General features: G+C 53.9%; 1 protein-coding gene across 12 annotated transcripts in view; it reads left to right on the top strand.

Annotated features, from left to right (window-relative positions):
• The window catches only part of NPHP4 (nephrocystin 4), a 109,731-nt gene that overhangs the window by 77,031 nt on the left and 20,577 nt on the right, over positions 1 to 12,123 (top strand). For all 12 annotated transcript variants that reach the window (XM_045035002.1, XM_045034998.1, XM_045035001.1 and 9 more), the window contains 2 exons: positions 7,256 to 7,416; positions 10,592 to 10,769. In XM_045035002.1, the coding sequence (XP_044890937.1) occupies positions 7,256 to 7,416; positions 10,592 to 10,769 (339 nt within the window). The remainder of the gene's footprint in view (positions 1 to 7,255; positions 7,417 to 10,591; positions 10,770 to 12,123) is intronic.

The raw sequence follows: 12,123 nt of genomic DNA, 5'->3' as shown, positions 1-12,123 counted from the left end.
ATCATTTGAAAGCCAGTATCAGGGGAGGTGACACTTCACCTCTAAACACAGTGTCAGGCTTTACTGAGAAATGGTTCCACCGTTGTCCTGGAATGGACAGGAGTCTCACTGCCCCATCCCCGTTTTCCCTCATAACGTTTGTTGTGGCTGCTTTTTCTCTGTGACACGCAGTCTGGGACCTGTGTGGTATTGGGGGTTACCTCCTTAACGTCCTTTCCTCTGGAATAGTCCCCTGCCTTCTCTTTCCAGCGACAGTGGCTGTTTGAAGGGCCCAGGCGAGTGGTCCTGGAGAACGTCCCTCATTCTGCGTGCATGTGATGGTTTCCGCACACTGTTACTGACCCTGGCCCTCGGTAGGTCTTGCGCACGGAGGGTCAGGGCTTCCACGCTCCGTCAGGGTCTGGATGTGGCACCAACGTTCCACGTGCCTCATGTGACATCCCATCTGCAGTGTCGAGGTCAGGGCTCATGGTGAGGGTGCTGGTTTGGTCCCTTGGGTGAGGCACCGCCCCATGTGCCTCTGGGGGAAGGGAGGTGGCTCCCCTTGGCACTCAGCACGGAGTTCTCAGGCCATTCTTGGGCTCCACGTGAGTATCCACCCAACAACTTTCACCCACTCTTCTAACATCCTTGGTGGAGCTTTGCCTGGGTCAAGTCTTTCACTGGAATTTTGTCGGGGCGCCTGGTGGCTCACTGAGTTAAGCGTCCCGACTCTTGGTTTCCGCTCAGGTCATGATGTCATGGTTCATGCGATCGAGCCCCAAATTGGGCTCCACGCTGACAGCGTGGAGTCTGCTTGGGACTCTCTTTCTCTCTCCGCCTCTTCTCTGCTCATGCATACTTGCTCACTCTCTCTCAAAAATAAATAAATAAACTTGAGTTGGAATCTTGTAAGTGGTAGTTTTTCTGATTTTATCATTTGCTTTCCCTCCATTAACTGACATTCTTCTATTAGCAAAAAATTTTTCCTTATCAACCAAGGGTGAACTACATATACATCCTCCAAAACAGAACAAAAGCTTGATACTTTCCCTTGAATTTCCAGTTTGCAGAGTAAGAAGTTGTAACAGCTACTCCAGTAGGGACAGTCCACAGTTGATATATGCCCTGTCCGTGTTCTTGTTTTGTTTTTAGAACATCACTCTGATGTTTATTCAGTGTGTTAAATTCATCATTACTACTTTTTTTTTTGTTGTTGTTTATTTTTGAGAGTGAGAGAGGCAGGATGTGAGTGGGGGAGGGGCAGAGAGAGAGAGGGAGACACAGAATCCGAAGCAGGCTCCAGGCTCTGAGCCGTCAGCACAGAGCCCGACATGGGGCTTGAACCCACAGACCCTCAGATCATGACCTGAGCCAAAGTTGGAGGCTTAACCACCTGAGCCACCCAGGCACCCCCAGTCGTTACTACTTTCTGATGCTCAGGCTTCCCTATGTTTGGCCGGTAGGAGACCTCCCAGTGGGCCAGGAGCCCTGACGCAGCCTCGCTTTCTGGAACGGCCCCATGTCCTGGGCTCCCCATGTGCCTTCTCTGCCTCCGACCTGGACCAGCTGCTTCTCCTGTGTGGGGCACGCTTAGAGACCCAGGGCTGGGGTGCTTTTGATTCTGGGTCGCATTGCTTCTAAGCCTTTCCCTGGGTAGAGCTGGAGAGTATATTGTAGCATGAGCTCACACTGGTATTCCTCATTGAGATTTAGTTTTTCCTCAAAGGAATTTATTTGTATCTTTTTATACTGGGAATCGTGTTTCCTGACAATGTATTTACTTACTTTGCCTTACAATTTCTATCATGTATTTTCAGAATTATATTGCTACTGGGGCACCTGGGTGGCTCAGTCAGTTGGGCGTCTGACTTCGGCTCAGGTCATGATCTCATGGTTCGTGAATGTGAGCTCTGCGTTGGGCTCTGTGCTGACAGCTAGGAGCCTGGAGCTGCTTCGGATTCTGTGTCTCCCTCTCTCTCTGCTTCTCTCTCTCTCTCTGCTTCTCTCTCTCTCTCTCAAAAAATAAGTAATAAACATTAAAAAAAAAGAAGAATTACATTGCTACTGTTAATGCTAAGGGCACAATCACTGAGTGGAGGGCTCAGATTTCTGGCGTTCTCCCTTCCTGGGCCACGTCCCGCTGAGGACAGACCTGGAGACGATTCTGGGGAGCTGGTACCAATTTGATATTCAGTCAGATTCATTGGTTTCCATTTGTTTTTAATTTTATGTTGGAATATTTACATGGCTCAAAATATAGACCCCTTGTCCTCTCCAGACCATCCACACCCCACTCAGCCTCCTAGAGGTAACCAGCCTTTTAGTTTCCAGCTTCTCCTTCTGTTTTTGTTTGTTTTAAAAAGTAAGCAACGATATTTCTATTTCTCCTTGTTTCTTTGTTCAACAGGTAGCATAGCAAATAACACTCTTTCTCACTTGCTTTTTTCAGTTCACCTTACGCCCCGAACCTGACTCCACACGGAGCCCCTGTGCGCTGGTTTCCACGCCGCATCGAACTGCTCTGGGCGCCTGCCCTGTGCTTCACTCGGCCTGGTCTCCTGCTGAGGGACACTCGGGCTGGTGCCAGGGCTTTGCCTTTCAGAGAAGGTGGCAGTTAGTAACTGGGGTCAACGTGTTCTCTGCGCCTGGCGCTGTGTGTTTAGGGTGCGTTGGCAAGCTGTCAGGTTACAGATGTGCCAGCACCCGCCCCCCACCGGGTTGGCCCCTCCCACTGGGTTACCCACGCTCCCTGCCCCCCCCCCCCCCCCCTTAGCCCATGACCTTCCTGTGATTCACTGGCAGTGCCTGGGGCTGCCTCTTTCCTCAGGGCCTTGCCCACAAAATGGGTTGTTTACCTTTGGGAGTTTTACAGTCTGATCATGTGAGATGGATGTTTGTGAAGTTTTAATTTGCATTTCTGTTACAACGAGTGAAGTGGAGTGTCTTTTAGATTTGTCCTTGTCTGCAAACTTCTATTCCTATCTTTTTCCATTTCTCTCCCTGAGTTTTTGTCCGCTCTGTCCTCTGTTTTGGGAACTCTGTTTTTTAGGGGGATTAACTGTTGCCTGTGACGTCAGTTGCAGATACGTTCTCCTGCTTTGTCTCTACTTTGCTTCTGGTGGGTTTTCCAAAGTAAAGTTTTGTTTTCGTCCCGTCTAATGTGCCAGTCTTCCTTTGTATTGCTTCTGAGTTTTCCCGAGTCCTGGATACGAGGGCGTCCTCCTCGCCAGCTCGTAGAGAGAAGCACACGTTTTCTTGGAGGGTTTGTAGGTTTCATATTTCACATGAGATTTCTGGTTTATTTGCAGGTTATTCTATTGTGTGATGGGAGATAGGGACCCAATTTTATCTTTTTTCAAATGTCTCTCCTTTTGACCCAGTGCTGTTTATTAAAAAGGACGTCTTTTTTTTTTTTCAGGGACTTGAGGGCCACCCCTATCACGTACCAACATTTTTTTATTAAGTGGGTTTATTTCTGGATTTTATATTTTGCTCCATTGGACCAGAGGTTGGCAAACTGATTTCTGTTAAGGACCAGATAGTAAATATTTTAGACTTTCTGGGTTACATATGTTCCCTCTGGAATCTTTTTTTCCTTTTCTTTTCTTTCTTTTCTTTTCTTTTCTTTTCTTTTCTTTTCTTTTCTTTTCTTTTCTTTTCTTTTCTTTTCTTTTCTTTTCTTTTCTTTTCTTTTCTTTTCTTTTCCTTTCCTTTCCTTTCCTTTTCTTTTCTTTTCTTTTCTTTTCTTTTCTTTTCTTTTCTTTTCTTTTCTTTTCTTTTCTTTTCTTTTCTTTTCTTTTCTTTTCTTTTCTTTTCTTTTCTTTTCTTTTCTTTTCTTTTTTTCCTTTTCTTTTCTTTTCTTTTCTTTTCTTTTCTTTTCTTTTCTTTTCTTTTCTTTTCTTTTCTTTTCTTTTCTTTTCTTTTCTTTTCTTTTCTTTTCTTTTCTTTTTTTTCACAACTCTTTAAAAAGATGAAAGCCATTCTTAGCTCCCAGCTAGATCGGCCTGTGGGCTGTGGTTTGTCAGACTCTGCATTAGATTATCTGACCACGAAAGGCAGGCATGCTATTTGGTCAGAGGTGCTACTTGGCTGTGCTTTGTATTTATAGCAGCCCCACCCCTCCCCGTCCCCCACCGCTCTGTACATTCTGGCTGGGCTGGTTTTCCAAATGAACTTGTTAGACCCTTTTCAGGGGTTCTGGGGAATCCATAGGTTAACATGAAGAGAACGGCTCTCATGGGGCAGGAGCAGACTTGCCAGGCACAGGGACATTTCCTCACTTGCTCATTTCTATTTACCCGTCTTTCCAAAGACTCAGAAGTGTACCTCATGGTGGGTTTTGCTGTTTATTTGTTTTCAAACCAATGAAATCTTACCTTTATCACTTTTTTTTGGGGGGGGTGGGTGTTCTTTACTGTTGTTTTTCTAATTTGAGTTATTTAACTCATTTATTTTAATTCTGTCATTATGGATGCAGAGTATTCAGGGCTATGAATTTTCCTTTGGTTGCTGCATTATGTTTTGGTGATTCAGATAAGTAGAATTTTCATTCTTTTCTAGAAAATCTATTTCAATTTTGTTTCCCCTTTGACATTGAATTATTTAAAAGTAAGTTGTAAATTTGTTTTTAAAAGTTGTTTCCAAAAAAAAAAAAAAGTTGTTTCCAATTTCTGGTTTGTTGCATTGTTATCAGAGAATATTATTTGTAATATTTTTACCTTATGGAGTATAGTTAGGTTTTCTTTGTGGCCTAACACATAATTAACTTTTATTAACATCCCAAATACATTCGAAAGATGTATTCTGTTGTTGGGGAGCAGTGTCGTACATATATGCACACGCTCCACCTCAGGGATTAGCTGGTCTGGTCTTTCATATCCTTATTTATTGTGGACTTGACCTGCCTTGAAAACAAAGTGATTAGTTGTTCTCTACTATTATTATGTTTTTATCTGTTTCTCCTCGTGTCTCTAGATTTTTGCATTGTCATTTGGTGCCTAGATATTCCTAGCTGCCGTATGTTCATTGGTGATTGTAGACTGTAGTCTTAGAACGTGCCTGTCATCTGTGGGAGTTGTGGATGCCTTCACGGAGCAGGGGTGTTGGTGAGTCAGGAAGGAGGGGCAGAGGCTGAGGACCGTCCAGCCGGAGGAAGAGACTCCTCCAGACTTGGACACAGGGGGGTGGCTGGACTGAGGCTCAGGAAGGAGCCCGGGGAGGGGGTGGGGGCCTGGGGCTCAGTGTTTGTGAGGGCGGAGAGGGAGGTAAGCTTGGGAGCCTGAGCGGACCCTGGGGAGGTGCCACTGCCCCTGGGGTCTGTCTTGGTTAAGTAGATGGTCAGCAGCATCGCAGACTTCTGAGGGTGGTGGAGATGGCACAGGGCTCCCTTTGTGGATGCTGTGGCAGTGATGTGGGATGGACCAGAGGGAGCGGAGGCCTCAGGGGAGGCCGCCGAGGAGCCGGTCGTTTGAGCCGGACAGAGTGAAGGGACCCAAGCCTGCGGGGGGCGGGGGAACTGGGCGGCTCCCGCATGAGAGCCCTGAGGCCGGGCCCAGACCAGGAGGGCCCCCACAGCCCCACAGGCCTCCTCCAGGTGCTCAGCACACCATCAGCTCTGGGCTCAGTGTGTTGTCCTGAGACCGTGAGCTCCATCAGTCTGGGACCCGTTTGTCCTCTTCTCCCGTGTGATCCCCACTCGGTGTTTGGTGTGTGGTGGGGGGGCCCCAGTTATTATGTTGCATCAAGAAGACCTGGCAGCTGATAGGAGGTAGCGATGGGGAGGGGGAAGGAGCCAGCCTCGCAGGCTGGGAAGGAGCCAGGGTGGGAAGGAGCGTCGAGGGTCCGGCGGGGACATTGGCGAGCAAGTAGAACCCGGGTGGAGTCTGGGCCTGGGGGACCCTGGGGTGGAGCATGGAGCCCCCAGGGCCAGGTGTCTATGGGTGTCGTTTGGGAAGTTGGGCCACAGGGTTCAGATCTATTCTGCCTCTTTGAGTCGGAAGCCGGACCGGCGTGGAAGCCGGTGCCCGAGCTGCTCCTTCTCCGCAGCGCAGGTGCACCTGGCAGGTGGAGCTGTGGCATCGGTGCCTTGAGCTGGGGCTGGGCTGGTCACAGGTCTTTGTTCCAGTGTCCACCATGCCTCTGAGGAGCCACCCATTATGGAGGGGTGTCCAGAGAGCACTGGATGTCTCAGCTGGCTGGTGGCACTGGGGCAAGGGTGGTGGGTGTCCTTGGCCTCCATTCAGCCTGTGACTCCGTCTGGTCACTGGAGATGTGATGCTCGGGACTGGCCTGCACCGTGTCACGGCCGGCCCTCCCTGAGCCTTTGTCCTGACTCCTAACTGCTCCCCCGCTCCAGGAGGTGCCCCTGTGACCTCCCTCGCTGTGGCCGGTGCCAGGCCGTTGGCAGCTGGTCCCGGCTCTGCATCCCTTGGGCCCGTGCGAGGCCCTCCGCCCCCAACTGCTCTCAGCCCCCAGTGCTGTGTCCTGTCCCAACCGGCTTCCCTCCTTCCACGGGGAGCACTGTCCTGGTCCTGAGAGCAGACGGGGCGTTACTGTGTGGGCCCCCCTGGGGTGGGGAGAGGACCCTGGAACCCGTTCCCCCTGCTGAGTAAACACGTGGCCCTTCCTCCTGAAACTTAGTACTGGGCTCACCAGGGGCTCCGTGAGCGTGTTCCCCGGCGCTGCAGCTCGCTGTCTCTGCCGACGTAGAACGGATGGTGTTGCCACTTCGAGAGGCTGAAGGCCTGGGCTGCCGTCTGCTCCCTTGTCAGTAATAAGCCTGGTGGCCGGGACAGCCCCGAGGAGGCCCCGTGCTGGGGCGGAGGCTGGGCCTCGCGAGCCCCGTGTGCTCAGCTCGACCTCAGCGCGAGCTCCCGCGGCTGTCTGCCGGCCCCGCTCTGACAGCAGACGCAGACCACGGACTGCGATGCTCCTTAAACTCTGCACACGGAATCACGGCCTCCCCCCGCAGCCCCACCGGGACGCCTGTCCCCGTTCGGGAGGGACTGTTCCACGAGGGTTCGGTGAAAACCCTAAATCGTGTTCTGGGAGGAGTTCATTGTATGTATTGGGAAGAAATGCAGACTTCCGGACACGACTCTTTGTTTTGTAAATTTGGATATTTTATGACGTTTTTGATTAATGTGTTTATTAAACTGTAGTTACGACGGAAGCAGAAATTAGTGATCGTGACCAGAGCAGAAATCTCTTCAAAGTGTGAAGATGATAGATGGCTCTAATTACCCGTGGACTCATTTGGGGCCTCTTTGCACAGGCTCTCCTGGCTTTCAGCTCAAGTTCCTGGCGGAGCCTGGATTCCTGAGGCCCGGAGAGCAGAGTCGGTTCAGCCACTACCTGGCCGCGCAGGCCCTCCAGGTGGACGTCTGGGATGGAGACTCTTTGCTCCTCGTTGGATCTGCAGCCGTCCCGATGAAGGTGGCTGCGCTCTGCAGGCCGAGCCCGGCCCGGGTGGGGTGGCCCTTCTGGGAGGCTCCACCCGCTCGGTGGTCATCATCCGGTGCGGGACCGGGGTCTGACTTCTTTGTTCACAAATCCTGTCCCGCCCCAAGGAGCAGGTTTTCACGGGGTCTCAGCTGTGCAGCACCAGGTTCTATTTTCTCAGCCATCGGTCCGCTCCCCCCAAAACTGACCCCTGGTGAGGTCCCCTCCCGCCCCCTCGACGTGAGGATGCGCCTTCCCCGGGGGCAGCGGCCTGGCCTGCGGGAGTCCCCCCTTCAGCCCGGAGGTAGGAGCTGGGGCACCAAGTGGAGTGTGCCAAGATCACCTGGTGCCTGCTCTCGGTTACTCGAGTCGTGCTTTCCTCACTGTAATGGAACCTGATTCTGTCTCTAAGCTTTCCCTCCTCCTCGTATACTAAGACCTGTGTCCGTGGGTGAATTTAAGGCTCTTCCCCAGAGTTGCCCCCAGAGGGTCAGCGTAGTTGCACTGTGCTCCTGGGCCAGGGACTGAGGACACGACGTCCCAGCGGTGGCATGGAGGTGCGAGAGGACACGTTTCCACAGCTGCAGCCCCCCTGGCTCTGAGAGTCACCCACTAGCTGACCTCCTTCCAGATTCAGCCTCGGGGGCCCTCGGTTCCTCCCCCACCCCCCACTGTGAGCCCTGCCCCTGCAGCAGCCCAGTCACTCCTTGCTGCTGGGTGGCCCTCACTGCGACGAGCTCACGGCTGCCATCCCGTGGTGCCCCTGGCTATGCGCGTGGCTCCCCTGACGCCATGCTGCCCCTCCTCCTCCTAAGGGCTGACGGGGCTGCGTCCCCCCTCCACCCGCCTCAGTGTCCATCTCTGCCCCCAGGGGAACAGGGTCGCCCACAGCGCGCACTCACAGGTGTCAGCTCATGTTCTCGGTCCTCACTCGGTCCTCACTCCGGTCCCTTGGGCCTTCCTGGGTCATTGTCCGGTGCGGCCCCAAGGGATCATCGTGGCCACTGTGTGTTTCCCACACTGGCTGGTGATGTCCTGGAGGGTGGGCTTGGGACGGTTACCCCATCTCCAGCACAGTCGTGACCCACAGTAGGCATGGAGCTGTGTGGCTGAGAATGAGCAAACGGAGGGAGCAATGGGGGAAGAGGGGAGGAGGGATGAGGAATGAGGATGGGAGGAGGGATGAGGAGTTGGGGGAGGAGAGAGGAAAGGAGGAGGCTTGAGGGAAGGAGGGAGTAGGGGAGGAGGGAGGAAGGAGCGGAGGGAGGAGGGATGAGGAATGGAGGGAGGAGGGAATGGTGAGTGGAGAGATGAATGCAGGGAAGAGGGAGGGGTGAGGGAATGGGGAAGGAGGAAGGAGGAGTGGACGAATGTGGGGAGGAATGCTCATGGCAGTACTGGGGCCGCGCTGGAGGGGCAGAGAGGAGCCCCTGTGGATTTGGGCCCCACTGTGGCTCCTACCTCGTCCCCAGCTGAGCCCTGTGTCCCTGGGTGCTGTCACCTGGAGAGGAAGTTATTTTCTCTTGTCCTCTAGGAATAGCCTCTTAAACAAACGCTGTTGTGATTATTGACGCTTACTTGGATAAATTCAGGTTAAATTTTACTTTTTAAAAATGAAGTCTTTAAAAGTTGTGAGATGGGAAATGTGGCCGAGAGGAGAGAATCCCCTGGATTCTGAGATGCTGAGCTAGTTAGGAGCCGGGCCTGCGGGAGGGGTGCTCTGCGAGGCGTGGGCGTGGCTGCCCTCACCTGCTGCTGGTGTGGGGCGGGGACCGTCCCTTCGAGCCAGCGAGCGAGCGACAGTGCAGGCAGCATCTTCAGTTCCTGAGAATACGACCATGTAGTTAGGGTGATGGTGACAGTGGCTCCCGTGCTTCACTGACTGTGTCCCCACCCGGCCCTGAGCTCACGCTGCGTTATCCTCATGTCCGGCTGAGAAACCGAGGCCCCAGGTCACACCGACGAGAGCAGCGCCAGGCTTTTCACGCAGTTCTGACTCGGAACTCGTGCTCCTTGCCCTCACGCTCGGCTGTCCGCAGATGAGAACTTGCCAGAAGCGTGCTTCTGAGTCAGAGGTCTGCATGTGCGAAAGCCTCGGCCTGCAGAGCCAGCCGGGTGTGCCGCCCGGGAGCCTGGCGGGGCCGCTCCTCCTGGATGAGGACGAGGGCGCCTGCTGGCCCCATACACCCACCTTTAAGGGTGTTAGCTTAAAGACTGTCTTTCCAATCTCCGAGTGAGAAGCGATAGCTCTTGTTTTTTGTTTTGTTTTGTTTTGGGTTTTGGCACTTCTGCTTCCCGGTGTGGCAGGGTGTGGTTGGCCGTTCTCCAGGGGGGTCCTGGAGAACGTGTGTGTGGTTATGTGGGGCTCTGTGGACCCACGCTGCTAAACAGGCAGGGTCTGAAGCACCTGGAAGCCGCCAGACCCACTAAGGAGGGGTCATTTTGGACACCTCTGCTCCCAGAGCCGGTCACGCCTGGTGCCGTAGACGCAGAATTCCAAAAGCCGGGAACTTCGTCTGGTCCCACGCGCCTGTTTGTGTGTGAGAAGCACTAGTTGAGAGGGCAGGTGACTTTACCACGGCCTCCGAAGCCCAGCTGGGCCTGGGGGTGGCTGTGGTCCCACCATCCCCCTGAGGGCCTCACTGGTGCTGGGGCTCAGGCAGAGCACCGAGGGGTGAGCTGGGTTGGCAGAGGGAACCGGGTCAGGAAGGTCCTGGTGCTGGCTCTCGCCAGCCCGGTCCTGGTGTGGACCCTCACAGTCGGGCCTCAGCCACCCCGTGACCCTGCTCCCACCCGCCACCTGTCTTCCAGCCATGCTCAAGTGCGATGTTCCCAGCCCCGGCTGTGTGTGGGGGCCTGTACTCTGCGTTCTGGGCCTGCTGTGCCTCCAGCCTTCCCTGCCTGGTTTACACCTCCTTCCTGAAGCTCTCGCCGGGGACGGGGTCCGCTCCGTGTCCCCAGCCTTGTTCCGTTGCTCATTTTCCATCGTTCTTCCCACAGAATGGGGGCTCCAGGAGGGTGGCTGCCGGGCCTGTTTGTGAATCTGTGGTGTTTACTTGGTGAATCGGGTGCACTTTATTAAAGAATTTGCGGGAAAACCTGAGAGGACTTAGGTTTTCAGCAGGTGAGCTCTGCCTTGGCCGCCCTCTGACTGCCGCTTTCTCTGCAGCATCTCCTTCGCCAGGGGCGGCCGGCCGTGCAGGTCTCGCACGAGCTCGAGGTCGTGGCGACCGAATATGAACAGGACGTGGTGGTGAGTGGGGACGTGACCAGGCTTGGCAGCATCCAGCCCATCGGCGTCTACGCGGTGGTGAAGGGCTGGCTACACCTGACCCTGGCCAACATAGGTAAGAGGCCCCGTAGCTTTGCCTGGCCTTGTGCCATCTCCCGTGTGGATGCTCATTTTCCCAGCTGGTGCGTCAGCTCCCTCGTGGCCGTATCGTGGGCATCACATAATCAGTAGGAATTGAGAAAATCTTTCACGTCTGACCACTGAGTCTGCCCTCAACCCCTGGGCATTTGTCCTTGACTACTCACTGAGCATCTGACCATGAGCCTCTGTCCTTGACCGTGCATATCTGTCCTTGACCACTGAGCACCTGTCCTTGACTATGACCCTCTGTCCTTGACCATGAGCCTCTGTCCTTGACCATGAGCCTCTGTCCTTGACTGTATCTGTCCTTGACCACTGAGCACCTGTCCTTGACCATGAGCATCTGTCCTTGACGACTGACCATCTATCCTTGACCACTGGACATCTGTCCCTGACCATGAGCATCTGTCCTTGACCACCGGGCATCTACCCTTGACCATGATCATCTGTTCCTGACCACTGGACTTCTGTCCTTGACCACTGGGCACCTGTCCCTGACCACTGGACACCTGACCTTGACCACTGGGAATATGTCCTTGATTACTGGGCATCTGTCCTTGACCCCTGAGCCTGTCCTCGACCACTAGGTCTGCTCTTGACCCCCGAGCCTGTCCTGGCACCAGTTGTTTGGTGTTCCTGATTTCTTTTTTTTTAAACCTATTTTTTTAAACGTTTATTTATTTTTAAGAGAGAGCACGTGCATATGTGAGCGGGGGAGGGGCAGAGAGAGGGGGACAGAGGTTCCAAAGTGGGCTCTGTGCTGACAGCAGAGAGCCTGACACGGGGCTCAGACTCCTGAGCCGTGAGATCATGACCTGAGCTGGAGTCAGACGCTCAACCGACTGAGCCCCCCAGGCACCCCTGGCGTTCCCGATTTTTGATCATCTCAGCCTTGGCCACGTTTTGTTTCTTGGTGCTGTCTATGGGGCATCCCTGTCACAGAGATGAAATGCCTGGTTTCAGGAGAGATTTTCATCTAGAGCATCAGCCCGTAGAATTACCTCATCACGAGAGAGGCAAGAAGTGTTCCTCGACCTCCATGCAGCTTGGGGATGAAGGAACAGAGAAACACACTTCTTTAGAGCCTAGCGCCCCGACCTTCTTCTGACGGTGTCCCGAGGGTTGCTCCCCAGAGACCCTGAGCGCAGCCCGGATGCTCCTCCGTCCTCGTGTGGGTAGCAGGGCGCTGGGCTGTGCTGGGCGGGGCCACGGTGGTCCCGCCTGGACGTTCTGGAGGCTCCACGGAGGCCCTGATGGACAGGACGTTGGGCCGGGCACGCCTACCTGTGCCCCCCGCAGGGAAGAGGGCCGGAGTGAGGCCTGTGGGG

This window comes from Felis catus, chromosome C1 (genome assembly GCF_018350175.1).
Source record: "Felis catus isolate Fca126 chromosome C1, F.catus_Fca126_mat1.0, whole genome shotgun sequence".
In the NCBI taxonomy this organism is placed as follows: domain Eukaryota; kingdom Metazoa; phylum Chordata; class Mammalia; order Carnivora; family Felidae; genus Felis; species Felis catus.
Note: the sequence above shows the minus strand (reverse complement) of the source record. Positions and strands in the feature narration are given on the sequence as shown.